General features: G+C 41.7%; 2 protein-coding genes across 7 annotated transcripts in view; one reads left to right on the top strand and one right to left on the bottom strand.

Annotated features, from left to right (window-relative positions):
- Positions 1 to 2,212: 2,212 nt before the first annotated feature.
- Positions 2,213 to 2,488, bottom strand: C11H2orf15 (chromosome 11 C2orf15 homolog). The gene is given in 1 exon segment (XM_055539254.1): positions 2,213 to 2,488. A coding segment is annotated over 1 exon segment (276 nt).
- Positions 2,489 to 10,085: 7,597 nt separating this feature from the next.
- TSGA10 (testis specific 10) overlaps positions 10,086 to 20,568 on the top strand; it is a 94,399-nt gene continuing 83,916 nt past the window's right edge. For 3 of the 6 annotated variants that reach the window (XM_055539426.1, XM_055539424.1, XM_055539425.1), the window contains exon 1: positions 10,326 to 10,541. In XM_055539426.1, coding sequence (XP_055395401.1) covers positions 10,485 to 10,541 — 57 coding nt within the window. In that variant the 5' untranslated portion in view covers positions 10,326 to 10,484. Of the gene's footprint in view, positions 10,219 to 10,324; positions 10,542 to 20,568 lie in introns of those variants that run through there. The other 3 variants (XM_055539431.1, XM_055539428.1, XM_055539427.1) reach the window with 3 other exon arrangements.

Here is a 20,568-nt window from a genome sequence, read left to right as displayed (position 1 = left end):
GTTTTTAAACTCTACAAAAACATGTTTAGTTTTTCTCTGATTAACAGAATATTTTTCCTCCTAAAAGATTACTTCTCCTTTTGAGTATGCCTTTTTCCTTTATCAATATTAAGGATATTACTCAACTGGACATTAGAGATCACCATTAAATATTAAAGTACAGGAAAATGTTCAAAACATACATAGTAGAAATATTTACAGGTCACTATCTGTCCAGACACAAGTGGTTTTTAATTTCAGCTAACATTATTTGGGACAATACTGCTGTTTCAAACTACTAGATGTTTCAGTAAGGATGACAAACATATATATATGTTTATATATACATATACGTAAATATGTATATGTATATACACATAAATATGTATATATGTATAAACACATATGTGTGTATGTATATATATGTATGTATGTATACATATACATATACACATACATATGTGTGTATACATACATATATATGTACGTATATGTGTAAAGTTTGAAACAGCATATACATATTTATATATGTATATACATATACATATTTACGTATATGTATATATATGTATGGAGAAGGCAATGGCACCCCACTCCAATACTCTTGCCTGGAAAATCCCATGGATGGAGGAGCCTGGTGCACTACAGTCCATGGGGTTGCTAAGAGTCGGACACGACTGAAGTATATATAAACATATATATATATGTTTGTCATCCTTACTGAAACATCTAGTAGTTTGAAACAGCTGCTGCTGCTGCCAAGTCACTTCAGTCGTGGCCAACTCTGTGCGACCCCATAGACAGCAGCCCACCAGGCTCCCCCGTCCCTGGGATTCTCCAGGCAAGAATACTGGAGTGGGTTACCATTTCCTTCTCAATGCATGAAAGTGAAAAGTGAAAGTGAAGTCCCTCAGCCATGTCCCTTAGCGACCCCATGGACTGCAGCCTACCAGGCTCCTCTGTCCATGGAATTTTCCAAGCAAGAGTGCTGGAGAGGGTTGCCATTGCCTTCTCCAATGCACAAAAGTTTGAAACAGCAGTATTATACATGTATATATATACATACATAGTATATATATTTATATACTATGTATGTTTATATATAAACATATATATATATATAGTTTTTTAAACAACTAGGCTGTTTTCTTATATTAAATATTGGTGGCATAAAAAGGTAACATCTGCAAGATAAATTATTACATTTAGAAAAACTGTTTTGTGAACTCTGAAATGAATTCTGTGTGGGTTAAAAAAAAAGTTTTGAAAGGATGATGTGAAATGTGAAATGCCTCTTTAGCTACCAGTGATTTTTAACAGAACAGAAATGCAAAAATGCAGGAAGATAAAGTATTCTAAAGCAAAATCTCCAGCTGGAAATCCAACATATAAAAGCAATACACCAGAAATCATGGGAAATACTGATGTCAAAGTGGACACTGTTTTTTGGGTTTTGATCACTTGTTTACGAAATACACTAGAATTAAAATGTTTTGGTGACATTTAAATACCCTTAGACAAAACCTCTGATTTTTGACAAGAATAGAGTGTAATATGAGAGAAATCTTGAATTTGAATTTTGGAAAGTTTCTTCTCTCTAAAGCAACTTTTTTTGAATCAGTTCAGTTCAGTTCAGTCGCTCAGTCATGTCCAACTCTTTGCAACCCCATGAATCGCAGTACGCCAAGCCTCCCTGTCCATCACCAACTCCCGGAGTTCACTGAGACTCATGTCCATCGAGTCAGTGATGCCATCCAGCCATCTCATCCTCTGTCGTCCCCTTCTCCTCCTGCCCCCAATCCCTCCCAGCATCAGTCTTTTCCAATGAGTCAACTCTTCGCATGAGGTGGCCAAAGTACTGGAGTTTCAGCTTAAGCATCATTCCTTCCAAAGAAATCCCAGGGCTGGTCTCCTTCAAAATGGACTGCTTGGATTTCCTTGCAGTCTAAAGGACTCTCAAGAGTCTTCTCCAACACCACAGTTCAAAAGCATCAATTCTTCAGCGCTCAGCCTTCTTCACAGTCCAACTCTCACATCCATACATGACCACTGGAAAAACCATAGCCTTATGTATCATCAAAAGATGCAATCTACATTGATTCATTAACAGTAAAAAATAAGCGATCATCTTCCTTCATTTTGTTAGGTTTTCCTAATAAGGTAAGTCTCTCATTCATCAGGCCCTCTTAGTCAAAAGCCATTTTTGGTTTCTTTAGTAACATACAAAATAAGTTCATTCGACATCTGTCATTTCTATCCCATCACTTTCTGTAACACACATCACTGGACCCAAGGCTTTCTCTGAAAGATATCCTGTGCCAGTGTCTTTGCTCCTTGTAAAGGCTTCTTGATCTGTGTTTTCTAATCTTATTTTCTTGGTGTTTTGAAATAACTGAGTCACTGGCTCCAATTTGCTTTTCTCTGTCCTTTGCATTAAGCGATCACCCACTTTTCAATCCATATGCAAAGCAGAAACTTGAGTAGCAGATTTACTTGGGGAAAACCCCATTGGGACAGCTGAATAAAAATTAGATTGCTGGCACCTCTTAAAGCAGAGGACACGTTTCTTCCTTGATTGCTTGAGGGAAAAACTGTAACAAGAGAATAGAATGGGAATTTCAACTAACTTCAGGCAATGTTTGTTGTAATGGAATGTCATGGTGAGGATGCCAAAAATACACAGTAAAATCTCCTTCCCTTCCTCAGTGTTTCTGTTTTCTTTGTGCGAGGTTTGCAGGCTGTATGGGTTCTCTGAGACTTTTTGTTTTTTTTAAGGAATTCACCAGATGCTCTGTTTTATCTCCTGGCAGAACATTACAGAACTTCTCTACTTAGTCCTATCATTCTTGTTACAAAGAACTTTAATTTATTATTATTGGATTAAAGAAATTATTATTGAAGGCCAAACATTCTGCTGAAAAAGAATTAAAGATGCTGAAACAATAGATCTTATGAAAATTTACAAATGTTGTGCGTTAATAAAACACTTAAGAGAGTAGAAGGGCAAATCAATGGGAGAAAATATTTGCAAATCATATATATGATAAAAGACTGAAACTCAGACTATATAGAGAACTCAGCAACAACAAAATAACCCAACACAAAACTGAGCAAAGGACTAAAATAGACATTTCTCCAGAAAAGATAGATGAATGGCCAAAATGGCCAATGATAACATGAAAAGATGTTCACCATCACTAATAATTAGGGAAATGCAAATCACAGTTACCAGTTAGATACTGCCTCATACCCATTAGGTTACTATTAAAAAAAAAAAAAAAAGAAAGAAAGAAAATAACAAGTGTTGTTGATGATGTGGAGAAATTTCAATCTTTATGCACTAATGGTGGGAATGTACAATTGGTACAGCTGCTGTGGAAAAGTTTGACAGTTCCTCAAAAAATTAAAAACAGAATTACCATATGATCTGGCAAACCAACTTCTGGGCCTTTAAGAAATATGTGTACACCCATGTTCAACACAGCATTATTCAAAATAGCTAAAAAGTGGAAGCAACTCAAGTGTCCATTGATAGATCATGGGTAAGCAAGATATGGTGTGTGTATATATATTACTCAGCATTAAAAAAGGAGGAAGAAATTCTGCAATATGCTAAAGCATGATGAATCTTGAGCACATTATTCTAGATGAAATAATTCAGTCACAAAAAGGCAAATGCTGTTTGACTCCACTTATGTGAGGTATCTAGATATCGAATCAAAAATACAGAAAGTAGAATAGTGGTTGCCATGGGGAGTTGTTTAAGGGGTATAGAGTTTCAATTCTACAAGAGGAAAAGAGTTCTGGAGATGAGTGGCGGTGATGACAGCACAGCATTACGAATGTATTTAATTCACTGAACGATACGCCTAAGAATGGCCAGGATGCTACATGTTATGTTATGTGCATTATACCATAACACAAAAAAGTAAAGGAAAAAAGCCTCCAAGAAAGATACAGTACTTTTTATTATGAATGTCCAACTGAAGAGAGATGACCGTGCAACATTGAGGAAAGAGCTTAAAAAGGTTGTAAAAGGAGGGGGGTGTCCACTGAGGTATTGCCTCAATAATGGAGTCAAATTAGCCCTAAATAAAGACCACTTTGGACCTAATAAAGCTTAAAAGCAAGCTTCTAAAGCAGGTCTGTCCAATAGGACTTTCTACAATGATAGAAATACCCTTTATGTGTTGTCTAGTATACTGGCCACTAGTCACGTGTGGATGTTGGCATGTGAGAATTCTACTGACCCCCCAACGAAAGCTCGATGTTAGAATTTGAAATGTACAAAGCACAAATGAGGGACTAAATTTTAAATTTTATTTCATTTTAATAACATAAATTCAAATGGCCACACGAAGCTAGTGGTTACTATTTTCAACAGGGCAGTTCTAAAGGATTAAATTGTTTTCAAGTAAACTCACTGCATTTCAGAATAAAACTACACATATTTAAAGGAAAACCAAAATCTTCAGCACCAACAATGTCAAATCTGCAACATCTGGCAGCCAATAAAAATTTGTGTGTGCTCAGTTGCTAAGTTGTGTCTGATTCTTGGACGGTGGACTGTAGCCTGCCGGTCTCCTCTGTCCATGGGATTCTCCAGGCACAAATACTGGAGTGGGTTGCCATGCCCTTAGGGGATCTTCCTGACCCAGGGATGTAACCCTTGTCTCCTGCATCTCTTGCACTGGCAGGCAGATTCTTCACTCTGAGCCACCTGGAAAGCTCAATAAAAACTTGTTGTTGTTTGGTTGCTAAGTCGTGTCCGACTCCTTGTGACCCCATGAACTTACCAGGCATGAAAAGAAGCAGAAGGATGTGACTCATAACTAGGAGGAAAAAATAGGTTAGTAGAAACAATCCCATTGGGATTTCCCTGGTGGCTCAGCAGTAAAGAATCCACCTGTTAATACAGAAGACATGGGTTTGATCCCTGAGATGGGAAGATCCCCTGGAGGAGGAAATGGCAACCCACTCCAGTATTCCTGCATGGGAAAACACCCAGACAGAGGAGCCTGGCGGGCTACAGTCCATAGGACGCAAAGAGTAGGACACGACTTAGCGACTAAAAGAACAACGACAAAGGTGGCGTATGTAAATACTCAAACTCTTCTAATTTTTTCCCTGGAGGAGGTACTTTCCTATCTCCTATGATAATAATCACCTTCACCCCTCAAGCCTTCAACATCATCAGAAAGTTTTGAGGTTTGTACATTTTTCTCTATTTTTTTTCAATTAATGCTAGATAGATCATGAGAACATTTTATTCAAAATAACCTTAGTATCTTAAGAGAAAATGAGAATACTTTGTTTTCCCTAAAATAACATTGTAGGATGGTCTTTGAGAGCTCATGCTTCTTGTAACTTATTTTATCAGTTAGGTACAATTATATTTCACAGAAAATGTATCTCCTGGGACTTCTGCCTTTATCTAAAACAACTGGGACATGATTTAATTTTTTAGTGTCTAGCTATACTTACAAAGTTATGATATCTTAATGCAACAAAATGAGAAAATGTACTGGCACAAATACTGATAAAAAATCAAAGCAGAGATGGGAAAAACATACGGCACATATTAAAATGCACTTTTATGAGATTTGTTCTAACATGAAAGATACTTTTGTCTGTCAATAATACACTGTGGGGGAAAAAATGAGTACTCACTAGGCAAAAACAAGAATAGTTTGTCTCTTCAAATATGATATTACATTTGAAATGGACAGGCGAATACTATATCAAGATCATCAGAGAACAGCTATAAAAACCTAGTTGATCTATTTCATCTGTGGAAAAGACAGGGAGATAAAGCCACTATTGGAGTTCAGAACCCTTGGGTTATTTAAGAAAAGTGGAACATGTTAAATATTCAGTCAGTTCAGTCGCTCAGTCATGTCCGACTCTTTGCGACCCCATGAATCACAGCACGCCAGGCCTCCCTGTCCATCACCAACTTCCGGAGTTTACTCAAACTCATGTCCATTGAATCAGTGATGCCATCCAGCCTTGTCATCCTCTGTTGTCCCCTTCTCCTCCTGACCCCAATCACTCCCAGCATCAGGGTCTTTTCCAATGAGTCAACTCTTCACATGAGGTGGCCAAAGTATTGGAGTTTCAGCTTCAGCATCAGTCCTTCCAATGAACCCCCAGGACTGATCTCCTTTACAATGGATTCGTTGGATCTCCTTGCAGTCCAAGGGACTCTCAAGAGTCTTCTTCAATACCACAGTTCAAAAGCATCAATTCTTTAGCGCTCAGTTTTCTTCACAGTCCAACTCTCACATCCATACATGTCCACAGGAAAAACCATAGCCTTGACTAGACAACCTTTGTTGGCAAAGTAATGTCTCTGTTTTTGAATATGCTATCTAGGTTGGTCATAGCTTTCCTTCCAAGGAGTAAGTGTCTTTTAATTTCATGGCTGCAATCACCATCTGCAGTGATTTGGGAGCCCAAAAAGATAAAGTCTGGCATTGTTTCCATTGTTTCCCCATATATTTGCCATGAAGTGATGGGACCAGATGCCATGATCTTAGTTTTCTGAATGTTGAGCTTTAAGCCAACTTTTTCACTCTCCACTTTCACTTTCATCAAGAGGCTTTTGAGTTCCTCTTCACTTTCTGGCATAAAGGTGGTGTCATCTGCATATCTGAGGTTATTGATATTTCTCCTGGCAATCTTGATTCCAGCTTGTGCTTCTTCCAGCCCAGCATTTCTCATGATGTACTTTGCATATAAGTTAAATAAGCAGGGTGACAACATACAGCCTTGACGTACTCCTTTTCCTATTTGGAACCAGTCTGTTGTTCCCTGTCCAGTTCTAGCTGTTGCTTCCTGACCTGCATACAGGTTTCTCAAGAGGCAGGTCAGGTGGTCTGGTATTCCCATCTCTTTCAGAATTTTCCATAGTTTATTGTGATCCACACAGTCAAAGGCTTTGGCATAGTCAATAAAGCAGAAATAGATGTTTTTCTGGAACTCTCTTGCTTTTTCAATGATCCAGAGGATGTTGGCAATTTGATCTCTGGTTCCTCTGCCTTTTCTAAAACCAGCTTGAACTTCAGGAAGTTTACGGTTCACGTATTGCTGAAGCCTGGCTTGGAGAATTTTGAGCATTACTTTACTAGCATGCGAGATGAGTGCAATTGTGTGGTAGTTAGAGCATTCTTTGGCATTGCCTTTCTTTGGGGTTGGAATGAAAACTGACCTTTTTCAGTCCTGTGACCACTGCTGAGTTTTCCAAATTCGCTGGCATATTGAGTGCAGCACTTTGACAGCATCATCTTTCAGGATTTGAAATAGCTCAACTGGAATTCCATCACCTCCACTAGCTTTGTTCGTAGTGAAGCTTTCTAAGGCCCACTTGACTTCACATTCCGGGATGTCTGGTTCTAGGTGAGTGATCACACCATCGTGATTATTTGGGTTGTGAAGATCTTTTTTGTACAGTTTTTTTGTGTATTCTTGCCACCTCTTAATATCTTCTGCTTCTGTTAGGTCCATACAATTTCCGTCCTTTATCGAGCCCATCTTTGCCTGAAATGTTCTCTTGGTATCTCTAATTTTCTTGAAGAGATCTCTAGTCTTTCCCATTCTGTTGTTTTCCTCTATTTCCTTGCATTGATCGCTGAGGAAGGCTTTCTTATCTCTCCTTGCTATTCTTTGGAACTCTGCATTCAGATGCTTATATCTTTCCTTTTCTCCTTTGCTTTTGCACTTCTCTTCTTTTCTCAGCTATTCGTAAGGCCTCCTCAGACAGCCATTTTGCTTTTTTGCATTTCTTTTTCTTGGGAATGGTCTTGATCCCTGTCTCCTGTACAATGTCATGAAACTCTGTCCATAGCTCATCAGGCACTCTGTCTAGCAGATCTATTCCCTTAAATCTATTTCTCACTTCCACTGTATAATCATAAGGGATTTGATTTAGATCATACCTGAATGGTCTAGTGGTTTTCCCTACTTTCTTCAATTTAGTCTAAATTTGGCAATAAGGAATTCATGATCTAAGCCACAGTCAGCTCCCGGTCTTGTTTCTGCTGACTGTATAGAGCTACCCATGACCAAGGTAAGAGAAACCCAAGTAAGATGGTAGGTGTTGCGAGAAGGCATCAGAGAGCAGACACACTGAAACCATAATCACAGAAAACTAGGCAAACTGATCACACGGACCACAGCCTTGTCTAACTCAATGAAACTAAGCCATGCCGTGTGGGGCCACCCAAGATGGATGGGTCATAGTGGAGCGGTCTGACAGAATGCGGTCCACTGGAGAAGGGAATGGCAAACCACTTCAGTATTCTTGCCTTGAGAACCCCATGAACAGTATGAAAAGGCAAAATGATAGAATACTGAAAGAGGAACTCCCCAGGTCAGTAGGTACCCAATATACTACTGGACATCAGTGGAGAAATAATTCCAGAAAGAATGAAGGGATGGAGCCAAAGGAAAAACAATACCCAGTTGTGGATGTGACTGGTGATAGAAGCAAGGTCTGATGCTGTAGAGAGCAATATTGCATAGGAACCTGGAATGTTAGGTCCATGAATCAAGGCAAATTGGAAGTGGTCAAACAGGAGATGGCAAGAGTGAACGTCGATATTCTAGGCATCAGTGAACTAAGATGGACTGGAATGGGTGAATTTAACTCAGATGACCATTATATCTACTACTGTGGGCAGGAATCCCTTAGAAGAAATGGAGTAGCCATCATGGTCAACAAGAGAGTCCAAAATGCAGTACTTGGATGCAATCTCAAAAACGACAGAATGATGTCTATTCGTTTCCAAGGCAAACCATTCAATATCGCGGTAATCCAAGCCTATGCCCCAACCAGTAACGCTGAAGAAGCTGAAGTTGAACGGTTCTATGAAGACCTAAAAGACCTTTTAAAACACCCCAAAAAGATGTCCTTCTCATTATAGGGGACTGGAATGCAAAAGTAGGAAGTCAAGAAACACCTGGAGTAACAGGCAAATTTGGCCTTGGAATACGGAATGAAGCAGGGCAAAAGCTAATAGTTTTGCCAAGAGAATGCACTGGTCATAGCAAACACCCTCTTCCAACAACACAAGAGAAGACTCTACACATGGACATCATCAGATGGTCAACACCGAAATCAGATTGATTATATTCTTTGCAGCCAAAGATGTTAAACATTAAATGCTAAAAAGGCTAAACTTTTCTTTTCCAGCTGGCAGAAAAATGCAATTTTCATTCTTTTTCACTAACAAGCTCCTTTCTTCACTTTTAGCTAATAATTAACATTAACATAGTTGGATGGCCAAAAATGTTATACTTGGTTAAGTTAAAGGAGTGTTCAAAGATTGAAGGCTCCTAATAGAAGACAAGTTTAAACTGTATTAAATAGGAAAAGAATCGATACAATATTAAATATCAAGTGAGATACTCTACCCTTTCAGTTTTTGTTTGTTAACCGTGATCACTTTTTGGGGGGGCCTTGGAGACGGCCTGGCTTGTGGAGAAGATATACAGGTCAGGAATCTACACTGTCACTTTTCTCTCCCTGTCATTCCCAGATTCAACCCAGACTGGATGGTACTGGGCGGTCAGGGCTCCCCAGACTGTGCAGGCTGCGGGCGCTCACCCCAACAGGCCGGCTCTCTCTCGCGGGGCTGCAGCAGCAGAACCTCACCAAAGGAGGCTCCCCGCACAGAGGCCCCTGACCGACGCTGGAGAGCGCATCACCCTCCCAGCGCCCAAAAGCAACTCTGCGGAGTAACGAATTCACTAATCCGTCCAGAATGGCGACCGATCCCTGGGAAAATAGCACACAAAAGTGGCAGTAAAGCAGCAGGTATCCCAGAGCTAAGGGAAGACAACCAGAGGAGGGGGAGGGGGGAAAAAAAAAAAAAAATAGAGCTCTGCGCACGCGCACTCTACTCAGTTAAAGTGGCCACCCGCAGGAAGTAGGGAAAAAATCTTGGAAAAGTGGGTGGAGGCTGGTTACTAGGAGACGGGACGCTCTGGAGGGTCGTCTAGGCGCTGCGTGGGCTTGCGCCTGCGCGGCGCGGATGGACCAGGAAGAAGCCTTTCCAGGGCGCCCTGTAAGGCAGACAGGCGGACGTACGCGACGCTACGTGCGTGTGTGCGCGCGCACGGCTTGTAGTCCCCGCGAGAGGGAGGGTCGAGCCAGGTACGCGTGCGCACAGGGACTTGGGGCGCGCGGGACGGAAGCGGAGTGAAGGCGCCGGGGAGGTGGAGGACGAGCCCCCTCAGGTACAGAGCGTGAGGGCGGGGCCGACGGCGACGCCGGCCGGCGCTAACCGCCCCCTCCTCCTTCCCGCCGAGTCCCGCCTCCCTCCTGCCCGGTCCCGCCTCCCTCCTGCCCGGTCCCGCCTCCCTCCTGCCCGGTCCCGCCTCCCACCGCCCTCCGGGGAGGGGCCAAGTCGATTTGGGGTGGGAAGGGAGGAGAAGGGGGCGGAGGATGGAGACCTTGAGGGATCTGGATCCCAGGAGGGGACCGAGTCCTGGTAGTCGCTGGGATGATCTCCGGGGAGGATGGCGGGCCAAAAAACCCGGGGAGGGACCCACCGCCCCAGGTAGAAGCACGGGGATGCGCCGCGTTGGGGTAAAGCATCTCCTGGGTCAGCAGGCCTTTGAGAGGGCAGCTGCAGGGCGCGGGTGTGGCGGAGATTAGGGTCTGTGGGCGACCCCTGAGGTGGATTTTGGCTGCTGGCGCCGCCGTGAGGGGTGGTAGCGGGCAGAGTTGCGGTCCAGAGAAACCCTCCCGGAACAAACTTTGCGCGTGTTGTCTTTTCTCGGGAGCTTAGGGTTGAGCTTATGTTCCTATGGTGACCGCTTCGCTTCCCGCCGCAGCTTTCGGCTTGGTTGTTGGGGGGACTGTTCTGTTTAGAAACGCGCTGGAGTGGCGCTGAGGAATTTGGAAGTCAGAGATTTGGGGGTTCAACCAGGCTCTGCGTGATTCCCGGCTTCTCATTTCTGAGCCACTTTATAGACTTTGGGAAGTGAAGGGCCGAGATTACGTAGGCATTTGCACGAAAAATCTCGTATAATTACAGTAGAAATTATACACAAGAAAGGTAGGGTAAGCTGGCTTTCCTTTGAAAAAGTGTTTGAGATTTAAATTGTATAACTTTGCTGTGATCATAGACATGATACCTAAACACGCAAAGGAATACTTTTTTTATTCCTTAAGAAAAGTCAAGGATAGCGATTTCAGGAAACATTGCATAGATGACAGTATCTCTGTGTTTGTTTTCCTTCTTCCAGTCTAGGTTATTATCTCAGGATATTCGTTGTTTTAAATTTCCTCTAGTGGTTTTCAGAATTTCAAATAAACTTTTTTCTTTAACCCGTAAAGAAATAAATAGAATAATAATCGGGTTGAAATTATAAGAAAACAGATTAATTATAACTATGAACTAATAGTTATAACTAATCTATGACAGTTTCAGTTCAGTTCAGTTCAGTCACTCAGTCGTGTCCGACTCTTTGCGACCCCATGAATTGCAGCACTCCAGGCCTCCCTGTCCATCACCAACTCCAGGAGTTCACCCAAAATCGGTGATGCCATCCAGCCATCTCATCCTCTGTCGTCCCCTTTTCTTCCTGCCCCCAATCCCTCCCGGCATCAGAGTTTTTTCCAATGAGGCAGCTCTTCACATGAGGTGCCCTTTAGGACATAACAAATCTATTATAGTTTAAGACAGGGGTGCCTGTTGTGCTACTGTTCATGGGGTCTCAAAGAGTGGGACATGAATGAGCAACTGAAGAACAACATAACTATGAAAGGAAAGTGTCCCATTATTCAAATCTGCCTCCAGGATAAAACTGATTTTTTGTTCCTATTTGAATTGATCAAGTAACTAGACCATTTAGTCTTAATTCAGTTCAGTTCAGTCGCTCAGTCGTGTCCAACTCTTTGCAACCCCATGAATTGCAGCACACCAGGCCTCCCTGTCCATCACCAACTCCCGGAGTTCACCCAAACTCATGTCCATCGAGTCCGTGATGCCATCCAGCCATCTCATCCTCTGTCATCCCCTTCTCCTCCTGCCCCCAATCTCTCCCAGCATCAGGGTCTTTTCCAATGAGTCAACTCTTCACATGAGGTGGCCAAAGTATTGGAGTTTCAGCTTCAGCATCAGTCCTTCCAATGAACCCCCAGGACTGATCTCCTTTAGGATGGACTGGTTGGATCTCCTTGCAGTCCAAGGGACTCTCAAGAGTCTTCTCTAACACCATAGTTCAAAGGCATCAATTCTTCGGCGCTCAGCTTTCTTCACAGTCCAACTCTCACATCCATACATGACCACTGGAAAAACCATAGCCTTGACTAGACAGACCTTTGTTGGCAAAGTAATGTCTCTGCTTTTGAATATGCTATCTAGGTTGGTCATAACTTTCCTTCCAAGGAGTAAGCGTCTTTTAATTTCATGGCTGCAGTCACCATCTGCACTGATTTTGGAGCCCCAGAAAATAAAGTCTGACACTGTTTCCACTGTTTCCTCATCTATTTCCCATGAAGTGATGGGACCAGATGCCATGATCTTCATTTTCTGAATGTTGAACTTTAAGCCAACTTTTTCACTCTCCACTTTCACTTTCATCAAGAGGCTTTTGAGTTCCTCTTCACTTTCTGGCATAAGGGTGGTGTCATCTGCATATCTGAGGTTATTGATATTTATCTCGGCAATCTTGATTCCAGCTTGTGCTTCTTCCAGCCCAGCGTTTCTCATGATGTATTCTGCATAGAAGTTAAACAAGCAGGGTGACAATATACAGCCTTGATGTACTCCTTTTGCTATTTGGAACCAGTCTGTTGTTCCATGTCTAGTTCTAACTGTTGCTTCCTGACCTGCATACAGATTTCTCAAGAGACAGGTCAGGTGGTCTGGTATTCCCATCTCTTGAAGAATTTTCCACAGTTTATTGTGATCCACACAGTCAAAGGCTTTGGCTTTAGTCTTAATTAGTGGGCAATAACTAGGAAGGTACATTCATGAAATACTTATTTTAAACAATATACACTTTAGCATTATTTAATGGCAACTTCCAAAATAAATCTTGTTTACCTTCTGAAAAAAGTCACTGCTTATGACTCCTCTGAAGTAGACATTCTCAGTCTCTTTCTTTTTCAGTTTGTTTCAGGATAATTTGCTTTTAAAGTACTCCAGTTAGAAGCGGTTAGAGCAGGTATTATGTTTAAAATATTTATTTATTTGTTTATTATTTATTTATTTGGCTTTGACGGATTTCAGTTGCAGCATATGAGATATAGTTCCCCTACCAGGGATCGAACCCAGGTCTCCTCCATTGGGAGTGCACACTCTTAGTCACTGGACCACCAAGGAAGTCCTGGAGAAGGTGTGTTATTATTCATTCCCTTTTCCCAGCATACATGCCTCCATGTCCCCAGATGTAGCCCCTATCATGACTTCTGTGGCAGCCACTTCTTGCTTTTCCATAGATTTTCACTGTCATTGTATGTGAAGTTGCACTTTCTAGCTTGCCTTGTTTTGAACTTTGTGTACATGAAATTGTACTAAGTTCTCCCTTGTATTTTGCTTCATTACTCAACATTGTTTTTATGGTTGATCCTAGTTATCGCTTGTAATTAGTTTGTTGCTTGTTGTTCCATTGTAAGGGTATACCACAGTTTATCTACTGTGCTGTTGGTGAACGCTACAGTTTCTACAGTTTTTGGTAAATATGAACAGCACTGCTGTGAATTTTCTTCCCCATGTACCCATGATAATCTTTTGAAGTGAGCTAGTTAGTAAGGTGGGCTTCCATGGTGGCTCAGTGGTAAAGAACCCACCTGCCAATGCAGGAGATGTGGGTTTGCTCCCTGGGTTGGAAAGATCCCCTGGAGAAGGAAACGGTAACGCACTCCAGTATTCTTGCCTGGGCAATCTCATGGACAGAGGCACCAGGCTGGTCACAGTCCGTGGGTTGCAGAGTCAGATATGACTTAGCAACTGAAGAGCAAACAAAGTAAGGTAGTTCTGTTTGTCTTAGTTATGTTGTTAACATCAATCTACGTTATTAAATTCTTTTGGTTCAGAAAAGCCTCTTGACAACAAGAGGAAATGATAAATGATACTTCTCCTAAGGTCACTGTTTTAAGCTCCTTAAACAAATCAGGTTATTTCTTTACAGTAAGGTCTGGATTGGAGAGAAATGAGGAGCTTGGGCTTGGATGGAATGACTGGAGAGATTATTTCTTTTTAAGAAAAGTTATCAAGTGACCTTACTATTTCGTTTGAAGTGAATGCTTAAAACATTTATTCACTTATTTTTATTATAAATACAGAATCTAGCTCAAAATTATTCATAAAATTTTATGTGGTTTTCTATGTCCTCTGTTAGTGAAGCTATTCCTTCTTACCTCAAAGTGTCTTTTAACCTAAACTTTTGGAGACAATTTTCTTCAAAGAAAACGAGTTGATATCTTTTGTGGAACCAGATTTCAGAATCCCATATAGGATAACTCCAGAGTTTTCAATTAGTCAATCAAATTATTTAATAGACTTTTGTTGAACACATAGTATATGCCTGATATTTTGGTCAACGCTGATGAGTACATTTTAAATGCAACTGATTTTATTTATTTTAAAATTTTATTTATTTTTAAATTTACTTTTGGCTGTGCTGGGTCTTCGTTGCTTTGTGGGCTTTTCTCTGGTTGCTGCGATTAGGGGCTGCTGTTCATTGTGTGAGGGCTTCTCTTTGTATGGCTTCTCTTTGTGGAGCACAGGCTCCAGCGTGCACGGCCTCAGTAGTTGCAGCACATGGCCTCAGTAGTTGTGGCTCCCAGGCTCTAGAGCACAGGTTCAGTAGTGGCGGTGCACAGGCTTAGTTGCTTCGTTGCACGTGGGACTCTTTCCAGACCAGGGATTGAACCCATGTCTCCTGCATTGGCAGGTGGATTCTTTACCACTGAGTCACCAGCGAAGCCCCTGATGATACTTTTTAACACGTGATCTTAACTCCTGTATCACTGAAAAATTAAAATTCTTCCAGGCAGGAACTTCAAATTTCTACCCCTTCTTATTTAAATCTTCACTTGACCTTGCTTTTTTCTGGTTTGTCTCAAAGGACAGTGCACACCCCTTACCTGGTTTCCTCTTATTAACTCAATGGACTTTCTTCATTAACCCATATCTTAGGAATCTTCATTGTGTTTATACTGTAAGAATTCTTATCCTAGAGTACAAGAACTTTGGGGAATTCTTGAACCCCCTGGAATGGTTTGTAAACTTTTGTATGTGTTTGCATTTTCCTGAGGTCAGGACTCAGGTGCATGTAAATTGCTTCAGTCATGTTCAACTCTTTGCGACCACATGGACTGTAGCCCTCTGTCCATGGGATTCTCCGGGCAAGAATACTGGAGTAGATTACCATGCCCTTCTCCAGGGGATCTTCCCAATCAAGGGATCAAACCTGCATCTCTTAAGTCTCCTGCAGTGGCAGGCAGATTCTTTACCACTCATGCCACATGGGAAGTCCTAGGACCCAGGGCTTTGCTTATTCCTGAAAGGGGTCCTTGACATACAGGAAATTAAGAAACAAGTTTTTCTCCCCTTGCGTTGGCCCTTCAAGCTTTCTCTACCTCTTTTCTCACAATCACGCTTTGTAAAAGAAGTTTACATTTTCTATTTCTTTTTCTTTACTACTCCTTCATTTGTTAGTCCTCCTACCATTGAAACTACCTTATTTGAATCATCAAAATTGATATTTGGGAATGGTTTTTTTGAGTACCAACTTTGTGCGAGGCATTCCTCTAGACATTAGGGACGTAACAGTGACCAGACAAATGCCTAGAATACTTGGAGCTTAATTCTGGTAGAAGGTGATAGACAGTAAACAAATGAAGGTATAAATGATATAATTTCAAATCGTGTTAAGTGTGAATAACCTAATGGGTGAGTAAATAGGAGAGAGGGTACTTTAGGTAAAAAAAATCAGGAAAGGCCTTTTGAATATTTGAGCTGAAGAGCTGAGGGTAAGAAGTAGCCATTCATACAAAGGGCCAGGGAAGAAAATGTTCTCAACAGAGGGAAATCAAGGGAGGAGGCCCCGAAGTGGAAACAGATTGGCATGGTAGAGGAACAGGAGGAAAATCAGTAAAGCTGGTGGGTGAACAAACGAGAGAGTAGGGGCTCTGCTCTGGCATGTGAGGGCAGTGGTCAGATCAGTCAGGCCTTAAAAAGTTTGGTTTTTATTCTGATTACAGTGGGGGGCCATTGGGGTGTTTTTGCGCAGGATCTCATTATTTTAAAGTGATTGTTTTGATTTAAGTTTGGAAAACAGGTCGCAGGGAGCAACAGTGGAAGCAAAAAGATCGGTTAGACTACTTCAGTAATCCATGTGGGAGATAATGCTGATTTGAACCAATAAGGAGGCAATAATTAAAATGTACAGAAGTGGATGGATTGAGGATATATTTTGGAGATACATCCAAAAGGGCTTGTTGATGGGTCTGAAGAGGTTCAGGAAAAAGGAAACAAGGACAACTCCTCAGTTTTTTAGCTCAGTCACTGTACAAACGACAGTGCCATTTGACACGGGAAAGACCAGAAAGGGACACGGTGGAGGCAGGGTTGAGAGCAGGAGTGCAGGTGGGGAAATTAAGAGGTCTGTTTTAACATGCTGAAGTTGGGATGACGGTGGACGTCCAACAAACCCAACACACTGTGTTAAGAGCTTCAGTAGGAATACGGCCATAGTTGGAGGGAAAGTGGAAAATATGTGCTGAGTCTTTTGGGGGAAAGCGAAAAAGTAAAAGTGTTAATCATTCAGTCATGTCCGATTCTTTGCAACCCATGTTCCTCTGTCCATTGAATTCTCCAGGTAAGAATACTGGAGTGAGTAGCCATTTCCTTCTCCAGGGGATCGTCGCGATCCAGGGATTGAACCTGGGTCTTCTGCACTGCAGGCAGATTCTTTACTGTCTGAACCACCAGGAGTCAGAAATACTTTTTTTGTAGTCCTGTATTGCCTTGTGTAGGCTTCCCTGATAGCTCAGGTGGTAACGAATCCACCTGCAATGCGGGAGACTTGGGTTTGATCCCTGGGTTGGGAAGATCTCCTGGAGAAGGGAAAGGCTACCCACTCCAGGATTCTGGCCTGGAGAATTCTATGGACTGTATAGTCCATGGAGTCAAAAAGAGTCGGACACAACTGAGCACCTTTCACTTTCACTTTTCATTCCCTTGTGTACATGTATGTGCATTTCTCTCAGATTATACTAATTATGCTATACTGTAATTTCCAGTTTATTTGTTCTGGATTCTCTAGATTCATTGTGGGTTGAAATTGTAAGTTTTTGTTTTCCATCTGTCTAGCCCCCAAACCTAATATAGTTCATCCTTTCCTGAAAGTGAAAGTTGCTCAGTCGTGTCCAACTTTTTGCAACCCCATGGACTATACAATCCATTGAATTCTCCAGGCCAGAATACTGGAGTGAGTAGCCTTTCCCTTCTCCAGGGCATCTTTCCAACCCAGGGATCAAAACCAGGTCTCCCACATTGCAGATGGATTCTTTACCAGCTAAGCCACAAGGGTGTTTATGAATTTGTTTGATAAGTGAATAAAGGTCACAGTCTGACAGTATGAGCTGAAACGGTGATGGTCATGGTGGAAGGCAGGTGTTTGAGAGAGATTTTCCTGAAGAGATCAGTAGGAAATGATGGCCAATTAAATAAGTTGAGTGTTGAGAGAAATTATTAATAATAGTAATTGTAAATAATAATTTATATAACAATTGTAAATAACAATAGTATTTCAGATCAGATCAGATCAGTTGCTCAGTCATGTCCGACTCTTTGCGACCCCATGAATCGCAGCATGCCAGGCCTCCCTGTCCATCACCAACTCCCGGAGTTCACTGAGACTCATGTCCATCGAGTCAGTGATGCCATCCAGCCATCTCATCCTCTGTCGTCCCCTTCTCCTCCTGCCCCCAATCCCTCCCAGCATCAGAGTCTTTTCCAATGAGTCAACTCTTCACATGAGGTGGCCAAAGTACTGGAGTTTCAGCTTTAGCATCATTCCTTCCAAAGAAATCCCAGGGCTGATCTCCTTCAGAATGGACTGGTTGGATCTCCTTGCAGTCCAAGGGACTCTCAAGAGTCTTCTCCAGCACCACAGTTCAAAAGCATCAATTCTTCGGCGCTCAGCCTTCTTCACAGTCCAACTCTCACATCCATACATGACCACAGGAAAAACCATGACCTTGACTAGACGGACCTTTGTTGGCAAAGTAATGTCTCTGCTTTTGAATATGCTATCTAGGTTGGTCATAACTTTCCTTCCAAGGAGTAAGCGTCTTTTAATTTCATGGCTGCAGTCACAATAATATTTAGTAGTTATTATTTATTGCCAAGCCCTATTCTAAGTGCTTTACATAAAATAAATCCTCACAACAACTCTGTGAAGCAAGTACTGTTATCATTCCTATTTTGTTTTATTCTTTAGATACTTATTTGTTCATTTGGCTGCTGTGGCCCTTAGTTGTGGTATGCAGAATCTTTCAGTGCAACATGTGAACTCTTAGTTGTGGCATGTGGGGTCTAGTTCCCTCACCAGGGATTGAACCCACTCCCACTGCATTGGGAGCACAGTGTTAGCCACTGAACCAGCAAGGAAGTCACTGTCATCCCTATTTTAGAGATAAGGAAGCTGGGGCCAGAGTAGTAATTTGCCCACGGTCATGCAGCTGACAAGGGGCAAAACTGACATCATGAACCGAAGCAAACTGATGCTACAGAGCAGGCTTTTAATGACGGTGCTATGTTGCTTCCCCAGTGAGAAGGATTGTGATTCTAGCTTGGGTGACAATTGCAGCTCGAAAAGTACTCTGTACTTTACTTACATGCCTTCTCTGACCTCTGTTCCATCCAGAGGTCATGGGAAGGTGGAAGATATTCAGGTGGACCAAGGTGGAAAAACTGGCAGGCCAGGCATGGCCAATTCAGATAGACCGATTTCTCTCCCTCTTTATTGCTTCCAAAGCTAGTGCAGGGAAAGCAGCAACTCTAATATGATGGCTCACGGTTGTCAGGTAAACTCTTGGTCTCTATACTTTTAATTTCTAGACCTGACTGATAGTAAACTTGACTGTTCATCTTACCAAAAGAAGAGGGAAGCTTCCTTTTTTTAAATTAATTTTTATTGGAGTATAGTTGCTTTACAGTGTTGTGTTTCTTGCTGTACAGCAAAGTGAATCAGTCATATGTATACATATATCCCCTCTTTTTTAGATTTCCTTCCCATTTAGGCCACCAAAGAGCACTGAGTAGAGTTCCCTGTGCTGTACAATTGGTTCTCATTAATTATCTGTTGATATTTTGTACATAGTTGTGTATATATGTCAGTTCCAACTCCCAATTCCGCCCTTCCACCCTGGGAAAGTTCCCTTTTGTCTGCTTTACTACACTGCTTCATTATCAAGCTCTACAAATTTATATTGACACCTTCCTGTTATCCAAAGAACTCAGTGCAGATTTTGTGGGCATACAGAGAGCTCTAGCATATTGCTTGTTCTTAAGATACTAATCAAATCCCTTATGATTATACAGTGGAAGTGAGAAATAGATTTAAGGGACTAGATCTGATAGACAGAGTGTGTGATGAATTATGGAGGGAGGTTCATGGTATTGCACAGGATACAGGGATCAAGACCATCCCCGAGAAAAAGAAATGCAAAAAAGCAAAATGGCTGTCTGAGGAGGCCTTAAAAATAGCTGAGAAAAGAAGAGAAGCGAAAAGCAAAGGAGAAAAGGAAAGATATACCCATTTGAATGCAGAGTTCCAAAGAATAGCAAGGAGAGATAAGAAAGCCTTCCTCAGCTATCAGTGCGAAGAAATAGAGGAAAACAATAGAATTGGAAAGACTAGAGATCTCCTCAAGAAAATTAGAGATGCCAAGGAGACATTTCATGCAAAAATGGACTCAATAAAGGACAGAAATTGTATGGACCTAATAGAAGCAAAAGATATTAAGAAGAGGTGGCAAGAATACACAGAAGAACTGTACAAAACAGATCTTCATGACCCAGATAATCACGATGGTGTGATCACTCACCTAGAGCAAGACATCCTGGAATGTGAAGTCAAGTGGGCCTTAGGAAGCTGACTATGAACAAAGCTAGTGGAGGTGATGGAATTCCAGTTGAGCTATTTCAAATCCTAGAAGATGATGCTGTGAAAGTGCTGCACTCAATATACCAGCAAATTTGGAAAACTCAGCAGTGGCCACAGGACTGGAAAAGGTCAATTTCTATTCCAATCCCAAAGAAAGGCAATGCCAAAGAATGCTCAAACTACCACACAATTGCACTCATCTCACATGCTAGTAAAGTAATGCTCAAAATTCTCCAAGCCAGGCTTCAACAGTACATGAACCGTGAACTTCCAGATGTTCAAGCTGGTTTTGGAAAAGGGCAGAGGAACCATAGATCAAATTGCCAATATCCGCTAGATCATTGAAAAAGCAGGAGAGTTCCAGAAAAACATCTATTTCTGCTTTAATGAGTATGTCAAAGCCTTTGACTGTGTGGATCACAATAAACTGTGGAAAATTCTGAAAGAGATGGGAAT

Source organism: Bubalus kerabau, chromosome 11 (genome assembly GCF_029407905.1).
Source record: "Bubalus kerabau isolate K-KA32 ecotype Philippines breed swamp buffalo chromosome 11, PCC_UOA_SB_1v2, whole genome shotgun sequence".
Classification (NCBI taxonomy): domain Eukaryota; kingdom Metazoa; phylum Chordata; class Mammalia; order Artiodactyla; family Bovidae; genus Bubalus; species Bubalus kerabau.
The sequence above is the reverse complement of the archived record's forward strand: the minus strand, read 5'-3'. Positions and strand labels throughout refer to the sequence as shown.